General features: G+C 37.4%; 1 protein-coding gene across 1 annotated transcript in view; it reads left to right on the top strand.

Moving 5' to 3' along the window:
* The first annotated feature begins 11,870 nt into the window (after positions 1 to 11,870).
* The window catches only part of TSBP1 (testis expressed basic protein 1), an 88,960-nt gene continuing 73,523 nt past the window's right edge, over positions 11,871 to 27,307 (top strand). Inside the window, exons 1-7 of the mRNA XM_043593146.1 lie at positions 11,871 to 12,887; positions 14,573 to 14,659; positions 15,407 to 15,439; positions 16,252 to 16,284; positions 17,448 to 17,480; positions 17,566 to 17,595; positions 17,689 to 17,709. Coding sequence (XP_043449081.1) covers positions 12,875 to 12,887; positions 14,573 to 14,659; positions 15,407 to 15,439; positions 16,252 to 16,284; positions 17,448 to 17,480; positions 17,566 to 17,595; positions 17,689 to 17,709 — 250 coding nt within the window. The 5' untranslated portion in view covers positions 11,871 to 12,874. The remainder of the gene's footprint in view (positions 12,888 to 14,572; positions 14,660 to 15,406; positions 15,440 to 16,251; positions 16,285 to 17,447; positions 17,481 to 17,565; positions 17,596 to 17,688; positions 17,710 to 27,307) is intronic.

Raw genomic sequence — 27,307 nt, 5'->3', positions numbered from 1 at the left:
CTCATTTATAAAATCATCAAAAAGAAGAAAATACTTAGCAATAAATTTAACCAGGGAGGTGAAAGATCTGTACACTGAAAACTATAAAATATTGATGAATGAAATTTAGGAAGACATAAATAGGAAGATATCCCATGTTCATGGATTGGAAGAATTATCAATGCTAAAATGGCCACATCACCCACAGTGATCTGCAATTATAATACAATCCCTATCAAAGTTTCAATGGCATTTTCATGGAAATAGAAAAAAAATGCTAAAATCTAATTAAACCAAAAATGACAACAAATAGCCAAAGCAATCTTAGAATAATAAAGTTGGAAGTATCACATTCTTTTATTTCAAATTATACTAATCTAAACAGTATGACACTGGACTACAAGTAGACATATAGATCAATAGAATGAAGTAGAAAGCCCAGAAATAAACCCAAGCATATAGGGTCAACTAATTTTCAGGAAGGATGCCAAGAATACACAATGAGGAAAGAAAAATCTCTTTGACAGTGTTGGGAAAACTATATATTCACATGAAAAACAATGAAATTGGACCTTTATCTTACACAATGCACAAAGATAAACTCAAATGTGCTAAAGAATTAAATGGAAGTCCTGAAACTATAAAACTCACAGAAAAAAAAGCGTAAGGAAAAAGCTCCTTAATAATGCTCCTGTCAACAACTTTTTTGGATATGACACCAAAAGCACAGACAACAAAAGCAAACATAAACCAAGTAGAGATATATCCAACTAAAAAGCTTTTATACAGTAAAGAAAATAATCAACAGAGTGAAGAGATAACTGACAGAATGAGGAAAAATATTTGCAAACCATGTTAAGGGGTTAATATCCAAAATATATAAAAGACTCAAATAACTCACACATGTTAGAATAGCTACTATCAAAAAGACAAGGGGCACCTTGGTGGCTCAGTTGGTTGAGTGTCCAACCCTTGATTTCAGCTCAGCTCACGAACCCAGGGTCATGAGATTGAGCTCCACATTGGGTTCCATGCCAGGTATGGAGCCTGCTTTAAATTCTCTCTTTCTCTTCCCTGCCCCTCCCCTGCTCTCTCTCTCCCTTTCTAAAATAATTTTTTTTTATTTTATATATTTTTTAATTTTTTTAATGTTTATCTTTGAGAGCAAGAGAGAGCTCACACACGCACATGTGAGTGGGGGGATGGGCAGAGAGAGAGAGAGAGAGAGAGAGAGAGAGAGAACCCAAAGCAGACTCGAGGCTCTGAGCTGTCTGCACAGAGCCTGATGCAGGGCTTGAATGCATGAACTGTGAGATCATGACCTGAGCTGAAGTAGGACGCTTAACTGACTGAGCCACCCAGGTGCCCCTAAAATAGAAAAAAATTTTTTAAACAAAAAAGATAAGTGTTGGAGAGGGTATGCAGGAAAGGGAACTCTTGTAAACTGTTGGTAGGAATGTAATTAGTAGAGTCATTATAGAAAACAAATAGAGATTTTTCTTAAAAAATGAAAAATAGACCCACTCATTCGTTAGTAGGGTGTTCTTTAACCTCCATGCTTTTGGAGGTTTTCCAGACTTTTTCCTGTGGTTGATTTCAAGCTTCATAGCATTGTGGTCTGAAAGTATGCATGGTATAATTTCAATTCTTGTAAACTTATGAAGGGCTGTTTTGTGACCCAGTATACGATCTATCTTGGAGAATGTTCCATGTGCACTTGAGAAGAAAGTATATTCTGTTGCTTTGGGATGCAGAGTTCTAAATATATCTGTCAAGTCCATCTGATCCAATGTCTCATTCAGGGCCCTTGTTTCTTTATTGACCATGTGTCTAGATGATCTATCCATTTCTGTAAGTGGGGTGTTAAAGTCCCCTGCAATTACCACATTCTTATCAATAAGTTTGCTTATGTTTATGAGTAATTGTTTTATATATTTGGGGGCCCCGGTATTCGGCGCATAGACATTTATAATTGTTAGCTCTTCCTGATGGATAGACCCTGTAATTATTATATAATGCCCTTCTTCATCTCTTGTTACAGCCTTTAATTTAAAGCCTAGTTTGTCTGATATAAGTATGGCTACTCCAGCTTTCTTTTGGCTTCCAGTCGCATGATAAATAGTTCTCCATCCCCTCACTCTCAATCTGAAGGTGTCCTCAGGTCTAAAATGAGTCTCTTGTAGACAGCAAATAGATGGGTCTTGTTTTTTTATCCATTCTGATACCCTATGTCTTTTGGTTGGCGCATTTAATCCATTTTCATTCAGTGTTATTATAGAAAGATACAGGTTTAGAGTCATTGTGATGTCTGTATGTTTTATGCTTGTAGTGATGTCTCTGGGACTTTGTCTCACAGGATCCCCCTTAGGATCTCTTGTAGGGCTGGTTTAGTGGTGACAAATTCCTTCAGTTTTTGTTTGTTTGGGAAGACCTTTATCTCTCCTTCTATTCTAAATGACAGACTGGCTGGATAAAGGATTCTCGGCTGCATATTTTTCTGTTTAGCACACTGAAGATATCGTGCCAATTCTTTCTGGCCTGCCAAGTTTCAAAAGAGAGATCAGTCACGAGTCTTATAGGTCTCCCTTTATATGTGAGGGCACGTTTACCCCTTGCTGCTTTCAGAATTTTCTCTTTATCCTTGTATTTTGCCAGTTTCACTATGATATGTCGTGCAGAAGATCGATTCAAGTTACGTCTGAAGGGAGTTCTCTGTGCCTCTTGGATTTCAATGCCTTTTTCCTTCCCCAGTTCAGGGAAGTTCTCAGCTATAATTTCTTCAAGTACCCCTTCAGCACCTTTCCCTCTCTCTTCCTCCTCTGGAATACCAATTATGCGTATATTATTTCTTTTTAGTGTATCACTTAGTTCTCTAATTTTCCCCTCATACTCCTGGATTTTTTTTATCTCTCTTTCTCTCAGCTTCCTCTTTTTCCATAACTTTATCTTCCAGTTCACCTATTCTCTCCTCTGCCTCTTCAATCCGAACTGTCGTCATTTCCATTTTGTTTTGCATTTCATTTAAAGCGCTTTTCACCTCCTCGTGACTGTTCCTTAGTCCCTTGATCTCTGTAGCAAGAGATCCTCTGCTGTCCTCTATACTGTTTTCAAGCCCAGCGATTAATTTTATGACTATTATTCTAAATGCACTTTCTGTTATATTATTTAAATCCTTTTTGATCAGTTCATTAGCTGTTGTTATTTCCTAGAGATTCTTCTGAGGGGAATTCTTCCGCTTGGTCATTTTGGATAGTCCCTGGAGTGGTGAGGACCTGCAGGGCACTTCCCCTGTGCTGTGGTGTATAACTGGAGTTGGTGGGCGGGGCCGCAGTCAGACCTGATGTCTGCCCCCAGCCCACCGCTGGGGCCACAGTCAGACTGGTGTGTGCCTTCTCTTCCCCTCTCTTAGGGGCGGGATTCACTGTGGGGTGGCATGGCCCGTCTGGGCTACTTGCACACTGCCAGGCTTGTGGTGCTGTGGATCTGGCATATTAGCTGGGGTGGGTAGGCAAGGTGCACGGGGGCAGGAGGGACAGGCTTAGCTTGCTTCTCCTTAGGTGATCCACTTCAGGAGGGGCCCTGTGGCAGCGGGAGGGAGTCAGATCTGCTGTGGGAGGTTTGGCTCCGCAGAAGCACAGAGTTGGTGTTTGCGCGGAGCAAGCAAGTTCCCTGGCAGGAACTGGTTCCCTTTGGGATTTTGGCTGGGGGATGGGCAAGGGGGATGGCGCTGGCAAGCGCCTTTGTTCCCGCCCAAACTGAGCTCTGTCCTCCGGGGGCTCAGCAGTTCTCCCTCCCTTTGTCCTCCAGCCTTCCCGCTTTCTGAGCAGAGCTGTTAACTTATGACCTCCCAGACGCTAAGTCGCGCTTGCTGTCGGAACACAGTCCGTCAGGCCCCTCCACTTTTGCAAGGCAGACTTAGGGCTCTGCTTGGCCAGGGGCTGCCCCTTTGCCCCACTCCCTCCCGCCAGTCCGTAGAGCGCGCACCGCCTCGCCGCCCTTCCTACCCTCTTCCGTGGGCCTCTCGTCTGCGCTTGGCTCCGGAGACTCCATTCTGCTAATCCTCTGGCGGTTTTCTGGGTTATTTAGGCAGGTGTAGGTGGAATCTAAGTGATCAGCAGGACGCGCAGTGAGCCCAGCGTCTTCCTACGCCACCATCTTCCCTCTCCCTCTGTTTCTTAAATTTCCCATGTGAGTGAAATCATATATTTCTCTTTCTCTGACTGACTTATTTTACTTAGCATAATATACTCTAGGCCGTCCATGTTGTTGCAAATGGCAAGATTTCATTCTTTTTGATCACTGAGTAATATTCCGTTGTGTGTATAGATATACCACATCTTATTCATTCATCACTTGATGGACATTTGGGCTATTCCCATAATGTGGCTATTGTTGATAGTGCTGCTATAAACATTGGGATACATGTACCACCTTTGAATCAGCATTTTGTATGCTTTGGATAAATACCTAGTAGTGCAATACCTGGGTCATAGGGCAGCTGTATTTTTATTTTTCTGAGGAAACTCCATACTGTCTTCTAGAGTGGCTGCTTTAGTTTTCATTCCCACCAATACTACAAAAGTGTTCCCCTTTCTCCACATCTTTGCCAACATCTGTTGTTCCTAAGTTGTTAATTTCAGCCATTCTGATGACAGGTGTGAGGTGGTATCTCATTGTGGTTTTATTTTTCACTTGTATTTATTTCCCTGATGATGAGTGATGCTGAGCATCTTTTCATGTGTCTGTTAACCACCTGCATGTCTTCTTTGGAAAAGTGTCTATTCATGTCTTCTGCCTATTTCTTCACTGGATTATGTATTTGGAGTGTTGAGTTTGGTAAGTTCCTTATAGATTTTGGATACTAACCCTTTATCCAATATGTCATTTGCAAATATCTTCTCCCATCCCGTCAGTTGCTTTTTAGTTTCATTGATTGTTTCCATTGCTGTGCAGAAGCTTTTTATCTCAATGAAGTCACAATAGTTCATTTTTGCTTTTGTTTCCCTTGCCTCGGGAGATATGTCTAGGAAAAAGTGCTGTGGCCACCAAGGTCAAAGAGGTTGTTGCCTGTTTTCTCCTCTAGGATTTTGATAGTTTCATGTCTCACACTTAAGTCTTCATCCATTTTGAATTTCTTTTTGTGATGGTGTAAAAAAAATGTCCTGTTTCATTCCTCTGCATGTTGCTCTCCAGTTTTCCCCATGCCATTTGCTGAAGAGACTGTCTTTTTTCCATTGGACATTCTTTCCTTCTTTGTCAAAGACTAGTTAGCCATACATTTGTGGGTCCATTTCTGGGTTCTATTATGTTCCATTGATCGGTGTGTCTGTTTTTGTGCCAGTACCATTCTGTCTTGATGATTGCAACTTTGTAGTACAGCTTGAATCCCAGAATTGTGATGCCTCCAGCCTTGGTTTTCTCTTTCAACACTACTTTGGCTATTCAGGGTTTTTTTTCTGGTTCCATACAAATTTTAGGATTGTCTGTTCTAGCTCTGTGAAGAATGCTGGTGTTATTTTAATAGGGATTGCACTGAATGTGTAGATTGTTTTGGGTAGTATTAACATTTTAGCAATGTTTGTTCTTTCAATCCAGGAGCATGGAATGTTTTTCCATTTCTTTGTGTCTTCTTCAATTTCTTTCATAAGCTTTCTATAGTTTTCAGTGTACAGATCTTTTACCTCTTGGTTAGGTTTATTCCCAGGTATCGTAGTTTTTGCCACAGCTGCACACACACCAAAGGGCAGGGATTGCTCCCTGCATGGCCAGCTAAGAGGCTTGGCTGCAGGAAATGTGGGTGTGCTCATGTGCAAGGTTATCTCTTCCCTTCCCCAAGGCAACAGTCATTTTGGAGTGATGCTGGTCCTGGCAAGGGCTGCCTGCTTGATGTGGTAGGGTAGTAGCTGCTTTGGAGAGATGCCTGCCGAAGTCTGTGGTTGGATGGTTGGGTCAGGATGGGAATGCTAGGAGGAGACTTACAGTGCTAGCAAAATACATACAGAGTATTAGCAAGAGCTCCCACAAGTGTCTATCTAGGTTGAGGAAGGGTAGAAAAATAGTACCCACTAGATCTTTGTTCCCTGAGTAATCCTCTGCAGACCCTGCCCCACTAGAACACATTATAAGGATAGTCAATAAATCTCCTTCAGATTTATCCCAGTTATCCCTCAAACTGCTGTGTTTGTGCTATATCCCTTTCTGAGTTATTTAGTATGCTTGCACTCTGAGGGCAGGAACTTGGTTTCTTACTGGCCTCCAGCTCTCCTGAGTTAAGCCTGCTGATTTCTAAAGCTCTAGGAGTTACACTTTGCTGGTTTTCAAAGCCAGATATTGTAGGGACTGATTTTCCCAGTGTGGGTCCCCATGGCCATGGGGGCCCAGTGTGGGGTCCGATCTCAGTTTTCTGTGCTTGTAATGTTTCTTTCATTTGTGATTAGTCAGGCTGGGGTTGTGGTTCCCAACCAGACCTCCACATTTTTTTTTACCCTTCTGGATGTGGCCTTCTCTCCACAATTGGCTGTGAAAGATCTGTTCTGCCAGGTCATTCTCAGAGTCTTATAGATGTAGAGGTCACCTTGGTGTGTCATGGGATGAAGTGAGCTCAGGATTCTCCTACTATGCCATCCTCCTTGGTTCCTATTTTAATCTTTTTAAGGAGCTTCTATACTATTTTTTATATGGCTATACCAATTTATAATATCACCAAAATAAGATAACTGCTGCTGGGAATATGGGGAAGAGAAGTTATCTTTTTAGTCTGTTGATTGTTTTCTTTACTGTGGAAAATCTTTTTAGTTGATGCAGTGCCACTTGCCTATTTTTGCTGTTTTGCTTGTGCTTTCTTTGAAGGTCATACCGAAAAAATCATTGCTAACACCAACACAAGAAGCTTTTCCTCTATGTTCTATTCCAGCAGTTTTATATTTTCAGGTCTTCTATTTAAGTCTTTATTCCACTTCAAGTTGGCTTCTGCATGTGATGTGAGGTACAGGTCAATTTTCATTCTTCTTCACAAGGATATACAGTTTTTGGAACAAAATTTATTGAAGACACTATCCTTCCCCCATTGTATGTTTTGACACCTTAAAGATTAATTTATTATAAATGTGTGGATTTCTTTTTGGGCTTTCTATTCTCTTCCATTGATCTATATGTCTGTTTTATGCCAGTATTATGCTGTTTTCATTATTATAGCTTTGGAATGTATTTTGAAGTCTCGTGGTGTGATTTTCCCCCGTGTTCTTTTTGCTCAACATATCCTTGGCTTCAGTGTTTTTGTGGTTCCAAATGAATTTTAGGATTTTTTTTTCTATTTGTTAAGAAATTCATTGGAATTTTGATAAGGATTGCATTGTATCTGTAGATTGCTTTGAGTAATATGTACCTTTTAGTCCTATTAATTTTTCCAATCCATGACATGTGATATTTACTCATTTGTGTCTACTAAAATCTTTTCATTGATGTCTTTTAAAAAGTTTTCAGTATAATATCTTTCACCTCCTTGGTTAAATGATCTCCTAGGTATTTTTTTAATACTACTGTAAAGGGATAGTTTTCTTAATTTCTTTTTTAGATAGTTCATTGTTAGTGTATAGAAACACAACAGATTTTTGTATGCTATTTTATATCTTGCAACTTTATTGAATTTATTAGTTCTACAGCTTTTAGTTGATCTTTGCGTTATTCTACATGTACTATCAAGCCATCTGCAAACTGAGTATTTTATTTTTTCATTCAGATTCAGATGACTTTTTTTCTTGCCTAATTGCTCTGAGACTTGTAGTACTATATTCAATAAAATGGTGACTATGGGCATCTTGTCTTGTTCTTGATCTCACAAGAAAAGCTTTTAGCTTTTCACTTGTGAGTATGATGTTAGCTGTGGGTTTCTCATATAAGGCCTTTATAATGTTGGGGCACCTTTTTACATACATAACTTGTTGAGAGTTTTATCCTGAAGAGGTGTTGGATCTTGTCATATGCTTTTTTGTGTCTATTGAAGTGTTCATGTGATTTTTAACCTGATGTCTGTTAATGTGGTGTATTATACTTCTTGATTTGCATATGCTAAATCATCCTTTCATCTCAGGGGTAAAACCCACTAAGTTATGATTTCTGATACTTTTAATATTCTGTTGAATTCAGATTAATTGCATTTTGTTGCAGAGTTTTGTATCTATGCTCATCAGTGTATTGACCTATAATTTTCTTGTAGTGCACTGTTATGCCTTTGTATGAAGATAATGCTGGCTTTAAAAAATAAGTTTGCAAATGTTCCCTCCTCTTAAACTTTTCAGAATAGTTGACAAGGATTGGCATTAATTTTTATCTTAATGTTTAATAAAATTCACCTATGAAATTATGTCCTGGGCCTTTCTTTATGAGAGGGTTTTGAATACTGATGCAATCTCTTTAGTCCTTACTGGGCAGTTCAGATTTTCTATTTCTTCATGATTCAGTCTTCATAGGTTGTAAGTTTGTAGGAATTTATCCATTTCTTCTAAATTATCTAACTTTTTGGTGTTATTTGTTCATAGTGGCCTTGACATAGTGATCTTTTGTATTTCTGCTGTATCAGTTGTAAGATCTTTTTCATATATAATTTTTTTACACCTTCTCCCATGTTTCTAAGGTAGTGTAACTAAAGATTTGTCAATTTTGTTAATCTTTCCAAAAAACAAGTCTTAGTTTCACTGAACTTTTCTATTGTTTCTCTAGCTTTTCTTTCATTTATTTCTGCTATGATCTTTAGTATTTCCTTCCTTTACTAATATTGGGTTTAGTTCCTTCTTCTTGTATTTCCGTAGAGTGTCCATTTAGGTTGTTTATTTGAGATTTCTCTTCTTTCTTTATTTTATTATTTTTAATATTTAATTTTTTTGAGGGAGAGAGAGGACATGAGTGGGGAGGGGCAGAGAGAGACCCAGAATCCGAAGCAGTCTCCAGGCTCCAAGCTGTCAGCACACAGCCCAAACCGGGGCTTGAACTCACAAGCTGTGAGATCATGACTGAGCCGAAGTCATACACTTAACCAACTGAGCCACCCAGGCGCCCCTTTCTTCTTTCTTAATGTAGGAATTTATTACTAAGAAATTTCTCTCTTAGAACTGTTTTTGCTATTTCCCTTTGGTTTCTGTATGTTGTGTTTCCATTTTCATATATCATAAGATATTTTTGATTTACCTTTTGTTTTCTTTTTTGACCAACTGGCTTCTCAGAATCATGTTGTTTAATCTCATTTGTCAATTTTTCACCTTGCCTCCAGTTATTGACCTCTAGTTTCATATCATTGGCATTGATGAACATTCTTGAGGATAACAATTTTCTAAATTTGTCAACTTGTCTTGTGATCTAACATATGATTTATCCTGGAAAGTGTTCCTTCTTGAGCTCTGAGAAGAATATGCATTTTAGTGTGTTGAATGGGATGATCTATGTATATCTGTTAGGTCCATTTGATATAAAATGTACTTCAAGTCCAATGTTTCCTTATTGACTCCAGGTCTGGGTGATCTATCCATTGAAGAAAGTTGGGCATTGATGTCCCCTACCATGATTGTATTATTTATTTCTCCCTGGATTTTTGTTTGTAAATCTCCATAATGTGGACAGTTTCTTGGGGATTGAAAACAGCAGAGCTTTTACAAATATTTCCATTCCTTCAATTAACTTATTCCTGTCTTTTTTCTCTCTTCAGTCTCATTCCTGTCCTCTCAATTTACTTTCTTATTTTCTCTTTCTCAGTAGTTTACTTCAGTATGATAATGATTATCATCATGATAGGTGAAAGCAAAACTTGGAGACACAGGAATAATTGAGGATAAGTAATTTGACCAACAGCAGAAAGAGAAAAAAGGAAGGATGCACTGAGGAAAGAAGGAACAAAATTATGACAATATTATTTACTTTTGAAAACTTTTCCAGTTAAGTATTCAAAATTATATAGTGATTGTTTCAATTAAATAAGTTGTGAAGAATTAACTGACAACTCAATTGGATAGTGCTGCAGTATCTACCAATGTAAAAAAGTGAAAGTGACCAAGGCTGAAAAACGATTTGTATGCATTCATTGCAATTATTCACTTCCTAAGTTCTTATGATGAATTCCAGAACCCTCGGGGTGCTTGGGTGGCTCAGTTGGTTGGGAGTCTGATCATGACTTCGTCTCAGGTCATGATCTCACTGCTTGTGGGTTCGAGCCTCCCGTAGACCTCTGTGCTGACAGCTCACAGCCTGTGACTGCTTCGGATTCAGTGTCTCCGTCTCTCTCTGCCCCCAGCCCACTTGTGCTCTGTCTCTCTTTCTCTCAAAAATAAACATTAAAAACATTTAATAAAATCCTATGCCAATAGTTGACAAATGAATAATACTTGTGTGTATATATATTATACATACAGATATAACATGTATGTATAACATATGCTTATATGAATAAACATGTAATTGGTGACTATATATATCATAAATATATATATATATACACACACACACATATATACTCCATATATCTCCATATATCCCACACGCACACACACGCAGATCTGTATGTGTGTGTGTGGGTGGGGGGTATATGGAGATAGAAGGATAGACATAGGAAAAGTTAAAGAACTTTTTAGGGGAAGAAAGAATGAAAATGTTATAAAAAGATGTTAATAAAATGTAACCACAAGAATAACCCACATTTATTCTCTAAATTCGGTAAAATCATCACTCTTCTCCCTTCCCTTTTCATTTCCTGGAGAGCATTACGTAAATCAAAGTGAGGTCACCTGCTTCCGAGTGTGTGTGTGTGTGTGTGTGTGTGCATGTGCGTGCAGCATCCTGGTTACTTTTGACTTTACATTCTTATTTTCAACAAAGTCTTATTTTCTTCTTGTATGTTTACCTTGATATTTACATTAATATCACATTAATCCTTTTGTTTTGTTTTTCAGAAGAACTTCAGAAAAGAAATGTGAGACCTGAAACCATAAAAATCCTTGAAAAGGGCACAAGCAGCAATGTCTCTAACACCAGCCCTAACAATATCTTTCTAGATATCTCTTCTGAGGCAAGGGAAACAAAAGCAAAAATAAACTATTGGGACTACATCAAAGTAAAAACTTTCCATTCCATCCTATGCGATGGAAGAAGGGTAGTATCCAAAATATATAAATAACTGATACAATTAATATCCAAAACATAATCCAATTACAAAGTCGTAGAAGACATGAACAGACATTTCTCCAAAGAAGACATACAAATGGCTAACAGACATGTGAAAAGATGCTCAACCTTACTCATCATCAGGGAAATGCAAATCAGAACTACAATGAATTATCATCTCACACCTGTCAGAGTAGCTAAAATCAACAAGACAAGAACAACATGCGTTGACGAGGATGTGGAGAAAAATGAACTCTCATGAGCTGTTGGTGGGAATGCAAACTGTGGAAAACAGTATGGAGGCCCCTCAAAAAATTAAAAATAGAACTACCCTATGATCCAGCAGTTGTACTATTTGTTATTACCCCCAAGATATACAAAAACACTAATTCAAAGGAATACATGCACCCTTATGTTTATTGCAGCATTATTTACAATAGCCAAACTATGGAAGCAGCCCAAATGTCCATCCATGGATGAGTGGATAAAGATGCGGTATATATATACAATGCAATACTATTCAGCCATAAAAAAAATGAAATCTTGCTATTTGCAACAACATGGATGGACCCAGAGATTCTGGTGCTAAGTGAAATAAGACAGAGAGACAAGTACCATATGATTTCACTCATATGTGGAATTTAAGAAACAAAACAAAGGAGCAAAGGAGAAAAAAGAGAGCAAGAGACAAACCAAGAAACAGCCTCTTAACTGCAGAGAACAAAATGATTGTTGCCAGAGGGGAGGTGGGGGGGTGTAAAAGATAAATCAAAGTAGTCCAGAGCTACCCCAAACCTGGAGGGTGCAGCATCCTCAAAATGGAGGCCATCACTGTGCTCTTCCAGTGGCTGACTGCTTGGCTTATGACATACTACCACAAACAGCAGGCCCCCAAGATTGAAATGAAATGTGGCTTTGTGAATACAATGTGTGCTCTGGAGTCAGAAACTCTGCCATTTGTCGGCTGGGTGATTTCAGATGTCTCAGCCTTGAAGAGTTTCATTGTAAATGTTATTAAGGATTAAATAAATTGTACGTGTAAAGTGTGTGTCTAATATAAAGCCTTAGAGTTCATATAATTTTATTACTCCCCTTGTTGTTTATAGTGGCTTGAAATCCCATTCACTGGCTCTTTTTTCCTAGCACCACAGACCTCTTGACTTTCCCTTACTATCTAATTCCAATGGCTTCCCTTCACCGGTTCACCCTCCATTTGTTTCAAGGCCCTCTTTTTTATAGATATAGGAATTTTTCTCACTTCTAATTATTAAATATTTATTAAGTGCCTATTCTATAGGAAGTTCTCTGCTTCAAAATGTCTGGAAGTTACAAGGATGAAGGAAACAGTCTCTGGCCTCAAAATGTCTGGAAAATAAGAACTTATTCAAGAGCCCAAATAGAGTAAATCCCCTTTCAAAATCATAAAATCCCCCTCCAAAATATTCTGAAGTCTTCCCAGCCTCTTGGTCCTCAACTTCCTTTCTTCTTGTCTCTCTGAAGTTCTAGTTCTTTGTTATGACACAGATTCTGGAACCTTCACAGGCCACATTCCTTTAGTCTGCTTAGGTCTGATTAACCTGAGCCACATACTTCCTCTGTAACCCTCTGCATGCTTGTCTACAAGGACCTCTGCCACATCCAAGTTCATACTGCTCAGAAACAGTGAGCTTGGGGTGTTCCTTTTATCTTGATCTCCCTTTGACAAAGAAATCCAGATGACACAGAACCCTCTGAAGACAACACCTGAAAAATGGCAGTCTTGGGTATGGACCGACTCCTTCTCTAAGGTCACCCAGACCTTACTGGCTCAGAACTCTTCTCTTCAGAGACTTTAACACACTCCTTATCTGTCTGCTTTCTTTCAAATTCAACATCCTTTCTTTCACTCTCATTGATTCCTCTGGGAGCCTGAGGAAAACCACTCAGAGTCAGCTCAGCTCTAGAGTGAGGACGATGATTTCTTCTTTGGTTTCAAGAGTTTGGACAACTAAAACAAAACAACCATCCTCTGGAACAATAGGAAAATTCCTTAGCCTGTTGTCTTACTTCTGGTAGTATTGCTCACTTTATAATGTTTTAACCCTTCCTCTTATTTTCCTCAAAAATGGAATGGATCATCTTTTGTCTAATAGCCAGAACATTTCAGACACCACTCAAAGGGAGTACTGCCTTCCAGAAGCTTGATCCAAGTACACCACCTGGTTATCCCTTCCTCCTCTAAGGATTACTTCACATCAGTTATGAAATTCTGACTTGCCATGAAAGAGGCCAAACTATTTACTATTCATTTTAGTGGTCCATTAGGAGCAAATCTCTGAAGGTTGTTTTGTCGGGAAATTGTTCTCATGTGACCTAACAACTGAAAGATTCTGTAGGCATATGACTGATTTTCCCCAACTTGAGGTGTTTCGTTACATCTTGAGGTGAATTCATCTACTGCTTTCTTGCAGCAGCTTAATCTTGGTGTAATTAATTTTTTTAGCCCTTCATAATTCAGTTGTCTCAGCATTTATCACTGTCACAGGCAGATTTATGATTGGTTTATTCACTCATTTATTCATTTCTTCCTTCCGCCACCTTCCCTTCCTACATCTTTTTCTTTCTCTTTCTCTTTTTCTCTTTCTTCTTTCCCTCCCTCCCTCTTTTCCTTTCTTCTCCCCAGAGCTCCTTAGTCTCAGTTCTTCATAACCGTAGCAAGGTATCTACTTAAGATTTGTTTCTCCAGTTATACATAAACAGATATAGGCTAGCAGTCCCAGCATGGGACTTTGGGAGAAATTCTATTAACCAAAGTAACAACTGTCACAAATATGTCTTATCATGAGAGGCTTTGTGGGTGATGACTGAAAGGTCTTTCCCAATGATAAGAAATTTCTGTCTTCTGTTGTGGTTTTCGTTAATATGATCATGTTCAGTCAGGGGCCTCTAAAATTTTTGATCGCCTACCCATGTAAAAGTATTTGTACACACACTGCATACACTGCATACACACACACACATATGTTGTAAACATACTACTGTACTAATACATGCTTCAAAACAGAAAATCTAGAATTTTAGTTATAATATAAAATTACATAAAAATAGAACTAATATTTTTTCTCACACCCCAGTGAATTACTTTACTTTGTATCAATGATTCCCTCTAACCTTCTGCCTACATAGAGTAAGGGATTCAACTAAGGAGGAAATGTGTCACATTTTCCACTCTCTAAACCAAGGGTACATAGCATCTGAGGTTCTTAGTATCTGACCAATAGGACCAATATAAATAATGAGTAGGGGAAGGAATGTGGAAACAATAAGATAAGGAACATTAAGGAAGAAAGCAGAAAAGGGGTAGAGGGAAGATGCCTATTTGGTGAAAACAGTTAAGAGGTGACCAGAAGCTGTCTCTGATCATGACACAGTCTAAATAAGAAAGAGTACAGTTGAATTTTTGTTGCAGAAATAACTTTGGCTGTCATCCTGACTCTACTGGGACTTGTTATTCTGGCTATTTTATTAACAAGATGGACACGACGCAAACAAAATGGTGAGTAACAAGTCAAAATGGAAATTCCCTGTGAAAGTCACAGTGGAAGAAATGCCAAAGTTCAGTCTCAGTTTCTACTTAGTTGATAGCTAGAAACTTTGCCAATATTCTGGGAGCCCATGTCAATACATGAAGCACAGAATCTTTGACCTACTAGTGATTCCCCCTGCACTTTTAAACTCCCAAAGCTCACATTACCAATAAGGCCAACCCCCCCAAAAAGCAGACTGAATTTAACAACAGTAACAAGAAGAATACTCTAAAATTATCTGAGACCCAAGGGAAATTATCTGAGGAATAAAAATGGAAAAAAGAAGACACTGTGCTAGTATTATATAAAAAGAATTCAAGAATTTTAGTGACTTCATACAGAAGAGATGATAAGAGACAAGTATATAGTATTTGTCAATGAACCCGAGATGGGACTCATGTAGGCAATAACGTATTTCCATGCCACAACATCTCTCTTTCCAGGATTTTCCTTAGTATCCTCCCACCTCCCTTCTAATCAGCTGCATCCCCTCCTTATTTCTCATCCTAGCACCTATGTGGAGAATTAGTGTGGAAGGATAGGTAGAACAGGGCTGGCTGGAGGTGCTTAAAAGAGGTAGGAACCAGTAATGCATCATATCTAGGGGGCCACCTTGGGTGCAAGAACCACAGTTTAGAGTGAGGAGAGTTGAGTTAGGAGGAAAAACACCTCTTGCAAGTAGATAATTGTAATATTTTTGCTTGATTCTTCCACAGAAATTGATGTCTCAAGATACAGTTCAGAACAAAGTAAGTACTTAGATCCATGAGACAAGGAAAAGTTAGAAAGCATAATGGCATTTCTAGAAGTCAGGGACCAAATGTGTCTTGCTTATCATTGTATTCCCAGCACCTTGCATAATGCATCATTCCATGAACTGAACTTCTAATTTACTGGGAGAAACCCACCACCAGAGATTTCCATGCAACACTGAGTGTCAAACTGAAACTGGGCAGAATGAACTAATAGAGGGTAGGTCTGCATGATTCTGAGGCTCTCTTCAGATGCCTCCTGTGGTCCAAGAGCAGCAACAGAAATACCAAGCCATGAAAACAGCAGACTCCTCAGGCAATGGAACAGAAGGTCTCAATCTGGTAGTGAAGAGGGCCTCAGCAAGGTGGGTAGGTAGGCGAATGGAATGTAGCTAGGAATAGCAAGAGTGAATACAACTAAGATAATTATGATTGAAAAGAGAACCAAGTTCAAGATGTGAAGAGGTGAGGCAGATTTTCTACGGCAATGTCTAGTAAGATGCCAAAGTTGCTGAAAGACAGCCCAAGATTAGTAAGAGGAGAAAAACAGGAGTTAAGTGCTGGAGTACCAAGAAGGAAAAGTATTCTGAGGCCCTTCTGATTACTATGTAGCCCGGTGAAACTGATGACCGGCACGGTCACTTACCACCTGCTCCTGCTATGCACAGTCCTAGTTCCTGCAAAAAAAAAATTAATTCCTATTATTATTCACTATCAGGAGTTCATGTCTACATTAGCTCTCAGAGTCTTAAAGCTCCACTCATTTTCAAGAAGCAAAACCATGGAGCACTCTCTCCTTTTTTCTCCAGGTGCTGGTCTTCTGGACTATGAAGATGGTAGAGGTAAATAGATTAGGAACTACTACAGAATTAATGGAAGAATGTGTTCCTTAGAGCATAAAATGAACTCATCTCCCTTTGAGTATGATTTGTTAAGTCAGCACATCTTTTCCTGTCATACTATCTAACTGCCAATCCATCTGTGTGTGCGCATGTATGTGTATATATATATATATATATATATATATATATATATATAAGATTTCAGCACTTTTCTCAGAAAAGACAAATAGGTCTCCTTCCTAAGACCATTAAAAAAATCCCTTCCAACTCCTGTTTATCCCCAAATCATGGAAAGGCTAAGAAACCTCTCTGAAACAATTTCCTGGATGGGTAAAATAGGGATAAAGTACATAAAATTCATGAGTTGTCATAAAGTCTGAATACTCTGCATAAAAAGATGCTTTGTAAAGCTATAAAGTACAATAGGTGAGCACAACTTATATTATCTTCATTTTAGAAGATGAAATTGATACTCAAAAGGTTATGAGACTTACCCAAATTCACCTAGCAAAAGAAGGAGTTGGATAGAAAATCCAGGTTTGTGGCCTTCAGTCCAGCACTCATATTCTCAATTACACTATCCTCACTTGGTTAAGACAAAAAATGCTCATTTTATACTGAATTTCAGTATTTATTATTAATATTACTAATATTAAATTAATCAATTTTAATCAAATCAGGACATGTGGTCTAATGTAACTGAAAAACAACATAAAGCTTATTTGAAATAAAACATCCAGAAACCTAATGGTTCTAAGTAGATTCCAAGGCACTCTACTTTTTTGTAGCGACACACACATGCACGCATGCATACACATGCGCGCGCGCACACACACACACGCACACACACACATGCTACAAGTATACGGATTCGCATTTCCAAAAGGAGAGAGGAAGTAGCTTGATCACGCTGCTTGCTGTCATGCCCCACACTTGGCCTCTTGGTCCATGCCTCCTCCTCTTACTTCTATGATTCATCTGTCATGAACAAGAGAGTGAGGAGCAAAGCATATGGCATCCTTCCTTTCTTTTCTGAAATGGAATCCAAAGAAAATGGGAATATCTGGGAAGGGAGAAAAATCTTCCTGGCTGGATTTAGACATACGATGAAACATTTCTTGATGCGCTGTTAGTAAATTTAATCTGTTTCTTTTCTCCAAAAGATTTTCCCTCTCAGAGATCTAAAAGAGGAAGAGGTAAACAGATTTTTACCTAATAAGAAAACGATGCAGACATAGTTGTCAAGGTAGAATCTCATTATGTTTTCATGTTGTCTTTCAGGATTCCGACATTTATATTCAACAGAAAGTGGTAAATAAATTATATGCTGAATTGCTAAGAAATTAATACAGAAATCCATTTATGAGAAATTAAGAATCTTATGTTTTTCCTTCAACCCTCTAGACACTTCATATGATGATCGAGGTAAGTATATTTATAGATTATGGTAAAATTAAAAAGGAAAATCAATGCTTTTTAAACTGTTATAACAGGAGGTGCTTTAAAACCTAGGTAAAATAACAGGAAACCAAAGTAACAAATAGAGGATTCTGAGAAGTATTCATAAATGTTTCCCTTCACACTGTGCATTATTTTTACCCCTAGTACTATCCAATTCTTCTTTTGTCCACCTACTAATAGGCTAAAAGTAATCTGAGTACTCAAGAAAAATTCAAATGCTAGCCACTCAGTGTGCCGTTCTTCACATAAATGTTAAGAAATGGAGGAATAAACCCCTGAAAATTCGTCACATTACAGTTTGACCTGGGTACTGAAATTCCAAGAGCACAAAGAAGGGCTGCTTTTGTCTACTGTTGTCATTTACATCTCCTGTTTCTTGGGAAACCCCCTCAGAATAGTTTATCATCATGACACCACATTAAATCAGTGCAAGAAGCTAATGTAAGGGTACACAGATAAGTAAAATGCAATATACAGTATAGGAGAGGAAGAGAATTAAGATGCACTCGGTACTTCCTATGTGCTAGCCACTCTTGTGGATGTTTTTCGTTTTATTTTAATATCTACAAGTGACCCTGTGAACCACACAAGGGTGAACTACCCCAAAAGCCCCTGTGTCCGTTCAGGGCCTCTTCAGGTTAGCCTACAGGTTGCTTTAGTACAAATTGAAGAGTGCTCCTTTCTCTAGGCAGATGCAGCCCCACTCAAGAATACTGCTGGGATTTCAGTCCCCAAATCCCTGTGTGCTCTGAACAACCTATACAACCATAATACAGTGGTCCTGAATATATAGGAGAGGTATCTCACTCTTAACATGTCCAAAACCCAAGGCTTGATCCTGCTACTTACAGATATGGACACCTGCATTCTCCCAGGTGCTCAGGCCATCTACCTCTTTATCTTCTTTATTTCACTCTCCTCATCCAATCCACCAGGAAATCACATCCCCACTACTTTCAAATTATATTCCAAATTAGACCACTTTTCACCATGATGGCAATCTTGGCCCAAGCATCAACATCTCTTCCTTGAACTGCTTTAACTGACCCCTAACTGGTTTCTGTCTACTCTTGCCCTCTGATAGTCTATTTTCCTCATAATAAAGATAATCCTTAATAAACAGTTCTTAAATCAATTAACTTGCTATGTATTGTTATCCCAAATTTACAGAAGAGAAATATATGCATGAAAAATCTTAGTGACCTGCCTAAAGCTATAGTGACTTGCAAGCCACTCAACCTGATAGAAATTCGAATTGTCTGACTCTAGATTTCATGTAGTTTATTTTTACACAATTTAATAATATCTTATTAATTTCTTGCTATGGATCTTTAGTGTAGAGTCTGTAATCTTAGCTTCTTTCTATTCCAGGCAAACCTTGTATTCTTAGGGAAAACCTGGATCAGTAAGCATTTTATTGTCCATTTTATTTGTGATCCGAAAAAGCCACAATTTAAAATTCATAAAGCCAAATGGCAACCTATTTCTTCAATTTCCCAATCACCTCTAAGGTGGCCCTATAAATCCCAGTCATCTTGTTTCTAAGTTTCCAAGCTCTACCACTCTTCCCTCTATCATCTCTGGACACAGAAATATAAATGTGGTGGTCAACTAGAGACTACAAAAATCTTCTGACAGGAAAATATTGGACAAGGTCATTGTATCAGTTTAAGTGCATGGAATTTAGTAAATTTTAAATTTTAAATTTTGGTATTTAAATATATCACATGTTATATCTATTTTTCAGTTTTTTAAACAATTTTTTACAGTTTATATATTTATTTTGAGAGAGAGAGAGAGAGCGTGTGAGCAGGGGTGGGGCAGAGAGAGAATCCAAAGCAGGCTGTGCACTGTCAGTACAGAACCCAAAGCGGGGCTTGAACTCACAAACTGCAACATCATGACCTGAGCTGAAACTAAGAGTCGGATGCCCAACTGACTGAGCCACCGAGGTGCCCCACATCTTATATGTTAAAGTTGCCATGATAATTCAAAAGTTTTGAAAGGCACTGAATTTATTTTTAATGTTACTAATTTTTGCAGCAAGTGTAAGTGCAGCACATCAAAGTGTTCAGCACCTTAGTATTTTCTGTTTTTAAAATACCAGCAGAGGCCCCTGAGTGGCTCAGGTGGTTAAGCATCTGACTCTTGATTTTGGCTCAGGCCATGATCTCACAGTTTGTGAGTTTGAGGGCCCACCCCCTAGTTGGGACCTTCGTTACAAGCACAGGGCCTGCTTGGGATTCTCTCTGCCCCTCCCCCACTCACACAGGTATTCTGTCTCTGTAAAAATAAATAGATCAATCAATCAATCAATCAATAAAATACAAAACCAGGAGAAACAAGTAACATTAATGCAAACCAGAAGATTTTGTGTTTCTTGGACTTAATCACACTCAAGTATGTAAGGAAAGCACTCATTTTATTTTTTTAATTTTTTTTCCAATATATGAAATTTATTGTCAAATTGGTTTCCATACAACACCCAGTGCTCATCCCAAAAGGTGCCCTCCTCAATACCCATCACCCACCCTCCCCTCCCTCCCACCCCCCATCAACCCTCAGTTTGTTCTCAGTTTTTAACAGTCTCATGCTTTGGCTCTCTCCCACTCTAACCTCTTTTTTTTTTTCCTTCCCCTCCCCCATGGGTTTCTGTTAAGTTTCTCAGGATCCACAGAAGAGTGAAAACATATGGTATCTGTCTTTCTCTGTATGGCTTATTTCACTTAGCATCACACTCTCCAGTTCCATCCACATTGCTACAAAGGGCCATATTTCATTCTTTCTCATTGCCCTGTAGTACTCCATTGTGTATATAAACCACAATTTCTTTATCCATTCATCAGTTGATGGACATTTAGGCTCTTTCCATAATTTGGCTATTGTTGAGAGTGCTGCTATAAACATTGGGGTACAAGCGCCCTATGCATCAGCACTCCTGTATCCTTTGGGTAAATTCCTAGCAGTGCTATTGCTGGGTCATAGGATAGGTCTATTTTTAATTTTCTGAGGAACCTCCACACTGTTTTCCAGAGTGGCTGCACCAATTTGCATTCCCACCAACAATGCAAGAGGGTTCCCGTTTCTCCACATCCTCTCCAGCATCTATAGTCCCCTGATTTGTTCATTTTGGCCACTCTGACTGGCATGAGGTGATATCTGAGTGTGGTTTGGAAAGTACTCATTTTAAGAAAGGAGATGAGAAAAAAAGTACATGCTGTCTTTACATTTCTGGGTAGATCTTTACTTATACATTAGGAAAATATCAAATTAGACCATCATGCAACATAATTTAAGTCACTTCCAGCTTGTTGGTATTATTTTTTTTTACACTTTTCATTAAAACAATAGCAACAATAGCATGACAACTTTTTGTGTAATTTGCTTTGTCTGTCTCCAGGTCTTTTAGAAAATGTTTCCATGACATCATTAAGAAATAAGTTTTAAGCTATAGGATGCATATTCAATCACAATAGATGTGTGTGTGTGTGTGTGTGTGTGTTCATTATAATTTCCCATCTCTTCATTAAACTTGAATTCTCAGTCAGCTGAGTCAATATTTTGCCATTTTTCTCTTACTTGGCCTCAACTTACTTTATAACTAATATATTCATCTGCTTCAGTGTTTCTTTCCATGTATAGTTTGTTATTTCTTCTCACTACATATTTACCTTCATTAACCTTTGCCTGCTTTGTCTTGTCATTTGACTCATAAGTTAAGCCACGAAAAGATCTTGACTATTTGACTCTTTGACGGTGTTGATTGGATAATCCTCTCTTGATGATATCAAAACTACAGAAATAGAATATCCAAACTTATTTTTCTTGGTTTTACTTGTGTTTTCAGAGGAATCCAAAGGAGATTACAGTTAAGTATTGTCTTGTTTTTCAACAAAATTCAACAAAAATTTGCTTCCCATCAGTAACACTTCTCTAGATTGTAAACACTTTGAGGAAAGAGAGAAACCATCAGTTCATACGAATATTAAGCAACAGATAAAGTCTCCGAACACTGGTTTAGAATAGTCTGACAATAATAAACTGTCAGTTTCCAAACTTGGTCTATTGGTTTCCATACTGACTGAGAGGAAAGGGAAAAAAAAATAGAGGAAATGATGAGTGAGAAAAAAGGAAAGAAATAGAAATAAAATAGAAGAAAAGAAAAGGGGATGGAAAGGAGGGAGGGAGAGAGAAGGACAGAGAAAAATGTAAGCCACAGAGTTTCGTAGAAATAACATCTGTTTACTAAAGTAGAAAATACCCTTATTAGAAATTGAAAGGATGAAGTTGGGAGTGGCCTCCAGTTCTCACCACCAAGTCAGTGGGTCTCCCTGGGCCTGGGCCTGGGCCTGGGCTTCAACTCCTAAGAGGGCATGATGACTGACACTGATATGGAAAGGTCAGGAATCGAAATTCTGATGATTCACCTCACGCTTCTGTATGTTTTAGCACCATCATTCAATTCCCTAGGTAAGTTCCTTGTGGCTTTTCCACTGTCATCTGGTTTGCACACCTTGTAGTTTTTGTATTTGTCTTTTTGTCTCTTGAAGAAATTTTTAAATTAAAGTGCAAAAATAATTGACACTTGTAAATCCACACCCCAGGTTTCACAACTGATATTTTGTCATATTTCTCAAGTGACAGATAATCTAGAAATCCCTTTTGTCCCCATCCCTATACCCATTCCACTCTCCCCACTTCCCAAACTCTATAACGTACCATAAATCTTAAATTTATTTTCATCTGTTTATATAATCTCTATGTATCACTGAACAATATATAGTATTGTCTTGTATGTATTTCTTTAACATTTTTACTAAAATGACATCATTTTGAAAGTATCATTACAGCTTGCTTTTTTCCTCCAAAATATTGTAATACTGAAAATGTATAGAAATCCAAGGTATGCATTTTAAGTGCTAAATAAATATTCCAACTTACAAATACGTTTTTTCTATTCTTTCTCCTACTGAGGCATTCTCAATGTTTGCAATTTCTGCTATCATAAATATTGCTTGCGAAATGTCCTTAAGTAATTTGGAAAACAGTTTATCCAGAGTAGACACGCTGTAATGGGATTAATGAATTGTCACGTATATAACATTTATGTAACTTAAGCACATTTTTACTATACTATCTGTTGTTTAATTGAATTCCATGGTAGTTACATAGCAGGCACACCAAAATGTGTAAAAGTTTCCCACTTCCCTGAATTAATAACCCCAATTCCATCATACTTTCACAATATTGCCACTTTGATAGGTATAAAATTTTTAATTTGCATTTTCCTGCTCATTCCTGAAACTGAGAATTTTCTTGTATGTATATTACCCACTTAGGCTTCACCTTACACAAACTATTCATTCACCGATTTATCCATTAGGTTATTGATTGAGAAATTCTTTATAATTTTGAAAACGAATCTTTTATATTTTGTTAAATATTTAGAAATGCTTCCTCAAATTCTCTTACTTTTAAAATTTTGTGGTGTCTCTTGACATTTAGAAGGTTCCATTCTCCCTCCTCCCCAACCACACACACAATTTGTTGTAATAATATTTGTCAATCTTTTGTTTTCTTTTATATTTTGTGCTTTTTTTGGTCTTTCTTTCCTAGATATCACAAAGATGTTATACTATACTTTCTCTTAATAGTTACAAAGTTTCTCCTTCTACATATAGAACCTTAATCCAAACGGAGGTTTCTGGGGGCGCCTGGGTGGCGCAGTCGGTTAAGCGTCCGACTTCAGCCAGGCCACGATCTCGCGGTCCATGAGTTCGAGCCCCACGTCGGGCTCTGGGCTGATGGCTCAGAGCCTGGAGCCTGTTTCCGATTCTGTGTCTCCCTCTCTCTGCCCCTCCCCTGCTCACCCTCTGTCTCTCTCTCTCCTTCAAAAATAAATATTTAAAAATTTTAAAAAAAACAAAAACAAAAACAAATGGAGGTTTCTGCATTTGGGATTTTTTTGTTTGTTTATAAATATAAAGGTCTAATTTTTCTAAAGAAAAATTTTCTTCTGGAAACCAACTATTCCAACTGAATTTATTAACTCACACATTCTTTCTCCACTGATTTGTAACACCTCTTTTATCTCGTGTTTAGTTTTTCCCTGATTTTCTCTTCTGTTTCAGTGAACTTTTGTCTCTTGCTTAATAGATCCTAAATTTCTTCCATTACTAAAGCTTCAAGACATGTATTATGAGGAACAGCACATTCTCTTTGTTGTTCTTTTCAGAAACGTTTTGGCTATTCTTGGACCTTTATTCTTAAACAAATTTTAGAATCCATTTCTCAGGGCGCCTGGGTGGCTCAGTCGGTTAAGCACTGACTTCAGCTCAGGTCATGATCTCGTGGCTTGTGAGTTCACACTCACAAGCCCTGACTGAGTTGGGCTCTGTGCTGACACCTCAGAGTCTGGAGCCTGCCTCGGATCCTGTGTCTCCCTCTCTTTCTGCCCCTCCCCCACACTTGTTCTCTGTCTCAATCTCTCTCTCTCTCTCTCTCAAAAATAAAATAAACATTAAAAAATTCTATTAAAAAAAAGAATCCATTTCTGAAGTTCATATGAGTCACACTAGGACTTCATTGGAATTTCACTGAGTCTATACATTTATAAAATCAGTTCTTCCCATGCATTAATACGATGATGTATCTATTATTCAAATCTTCTTATATGACCTTCAATAATGTTCTATAATTTTCTCTAAAGGGTCTGGAGCATCTATTGTTATATTAATTCCTATGCACATATTTGTTTTTGTTGTCAATGACATTTTTTTCTACTGGATTTTACAAATAATTATTGCCACTATATAAATAATTGTATGTTGTACTTTTGGAAGAGATTTTGGATCTAGCCAGCCTGCTGAGCTCTAGGAGTTTTAATAATTTAGAGTCTCTTGGATTTTGTATGTAAAATCCTATCTCCAAAACTAACAATTTTGAGTTTTCTTTCCAGTTCTTAAAACTGTTTCCTTATTTTATTGTTTTGCCCAAAATATCCAACACAATGTTAATACCAGCAATGATCATAGACATCCCTCTTGGTATCTGACTTTAGCAGGAATGCCTCTGGTTTCACCATTAAATGTGATGGTTGCTTCCATTTGGCAGCTCCCTTTTATTGGGTTAAGACAATTCCTTTCAATTTCTAGTTTGCTAACAAAAATCTTATTAATAAGTTTGAATGTATTTTAATTAATTTTTTTTGTATTTAATGTCATAAAATTATTTCATTATTCTAAAAATTGTTCACTCTATCTATGGACATGTCCTATTTTTGTTCCTAGCATCACTGGGTTTGTGCCTTCTTTCTTTGATCATTCATGCCAAAGATAGTTGTTCCTACCTATTAATCTATTAAAAGCTCAATGGTGGGGGCCCTGGGGTGGCTCAGTCAGTCAAGCATGCAACTCTTGGTTTCAGCTCAGGTCACAATCTCACGGTTCATGGGTTTGAGCTGCACGTTGGACTCCACACTGACAGCACGGAGCCTGCTTGAGATTTTTTCTCCCTCTCTGCTCCTCTACCTCCTCAAAATAAATAAATAAATAAAAACTTAAAAAAGCAAAAATAAATTTTGGTTTTGTTAAACATCTACTAATTATTTTTCTCTATTTTATTAGTTTCTGTTTTTATTTTTAGTATTTCCTTCTTTCTACTTTTTCTTCCTTTTCCTAGTTTAATATGTGAAACTCTGCATAAATTTTAAGACTTTCTTATTTTCTTATAAGCATTTAAATCCATTCTGATGCTACTAAAAGCTTTTATATATAGCATTGTCTTTGATTTTCAGTTTAAAAATTTCATAATTTCCATAATTTTAACAAATAAGTTACATAAAAAGTGTTTTAGTTTAATCCATTTTAGCTTTATTATTGATTTAAAATTGTATTGTATTATGACACAAAAGTGGGATGTGTATAATTTAGATTCTCTGAAGTGTGTTGAGACTTTTGAGTATCTGTAAGTAAACTTTCAAAGAATATTTTTCATTGGTTTGGGCTCAGGATTTTACCCACAGATGTACTATCAGCCCAAACTTATTAATATTCAAATGTTCTCTATTGTTATTCTTTTTCATGATATACTAGTTTCAAAAAGATATGTTTAAAACAACTACAATTGTCTCCTTTTGATGTCATTTTTCTTTTTAATACTTCCCATTTTTCCTTTACATATTTTGATTTTTGTTAGATGTATACAAGTTCATAATTGTTCTTTTTTATTAAATTTTGCTTTGTTCAATGATACCATGTCCATCCATAGACTCAGGAACACTTCTGGCTAAGTTCCACATTATCTGATACCAGTATTGCTCCAACATCTTTGTTGTAATATGTATCTGCCTGTTATTTATTTTTCTATCCTTTTATTTTCAACTTCACAGTTTGTTTTTGTCTCACTTGTATCTTTTTTAAATAGCATATTGCATGACTATGCATATTAACCATTATAAAATTTTTTCTCAAATAAATTTAGTCCATTTTACATTTATTGTAAATTGCTGATATATTTCATCTAAGTTATGCCAGTTTTATTGCATTTTCTATTTACCAGGTTTTGTTCTTTTATTTTTTAAATCTTCTTTCCTACTTTCTATTAGATTGCTAGATTTTGTTCCTTTTGCTTCATCTGTTTGGTAGCTTTTGTTTTCTTCATCCTTACATTTGTAACATGCATACTTCTTGATTTTTGCAAAAAAAACAAACAAAAAAAACTAATCAGTATCTTTTTCTTCCTCCAAGAGTAGACAACAGCCTCTTCAGACTATCTTCCCTGTCAACGTCTTCCATATAGTATGATTTAAAAAAAAATTTTAATGTTTATTTTTGAAAGAGAGACAGAGTGTGAAAGGGAAGGGGCAGAGAGAGAAGGAGACACAGAATCTGAAGCAGGCTCCAGGCTCTGCTGTCAGCAGAGAACCCAATGCGGGACTTGAACCCACGGGCTGTGAGATCATGACCTGAGCCAAAGTCAGATGCTTAACCAACTGAGCCACACAGGTGCCCCTATAGTATGATTTTTAAAAACAAAATTTTATACAAAATTGACTCTTTTATAAATAGCTTTAAAAAAATGTCAGCATTTTCTCTGTTTATAATTGTTTGTCATAGCCTGTGCCTTCTTCTCCTTAATTCTTGCCCAAGTATAATCCTTTAGTCATTCTTAAGGTCCTATATGTGTGTGAAAATTTCTTTAAGCCCTTTATGAATTAAAATACCTTTACTTCACCCTCAATCGTGAGAGTTTAAGTATATAATTAACATTTCTTTTCTCTCAAGATTTTGAAGATTTGTTCCATTTCCTTCTGGCATTTCTTATTGTTGATAACAATCTGCTACTAGTTTGATGGTTCCTAAGTAAATATGGCTTTAAGATTTTCTCTTTATCCTTGTATTCTTCATTTTAATTATGATGTATCTGGGTTTGAGATTAACTTCGTTTATCTTGCTCACGACTCAAGATTTTCCATTCTGTGGACTCATATCTTTCTTTAATTATAGAAAATTCTTGACTTTAACTGCTATGAATATATCCCATTTTTATAATACTTATCTAT

The sequence above is a fragment of the Prionailurus bengalensis genome, chromosome B2, assembly GCF_016509475.1.
Source record: "Prionailurus bengalensis isolate Pbe53 chromosome B2, Fcat_Pben_1.1_paternal_pri, whole genome shotgun sequence".
NCBI classification, from domain to species: Eukaryota; Metazoa; Chordata; class Mammalia; order Carnivora; family Felidae; genus Prionailurus; species Prionailurus bengalensis.
The sequence above is the reverse complement of the archived record's forward strand: the minus strand, read 5'-3'. Positions and strand labels throughout refer to the sequence as shown.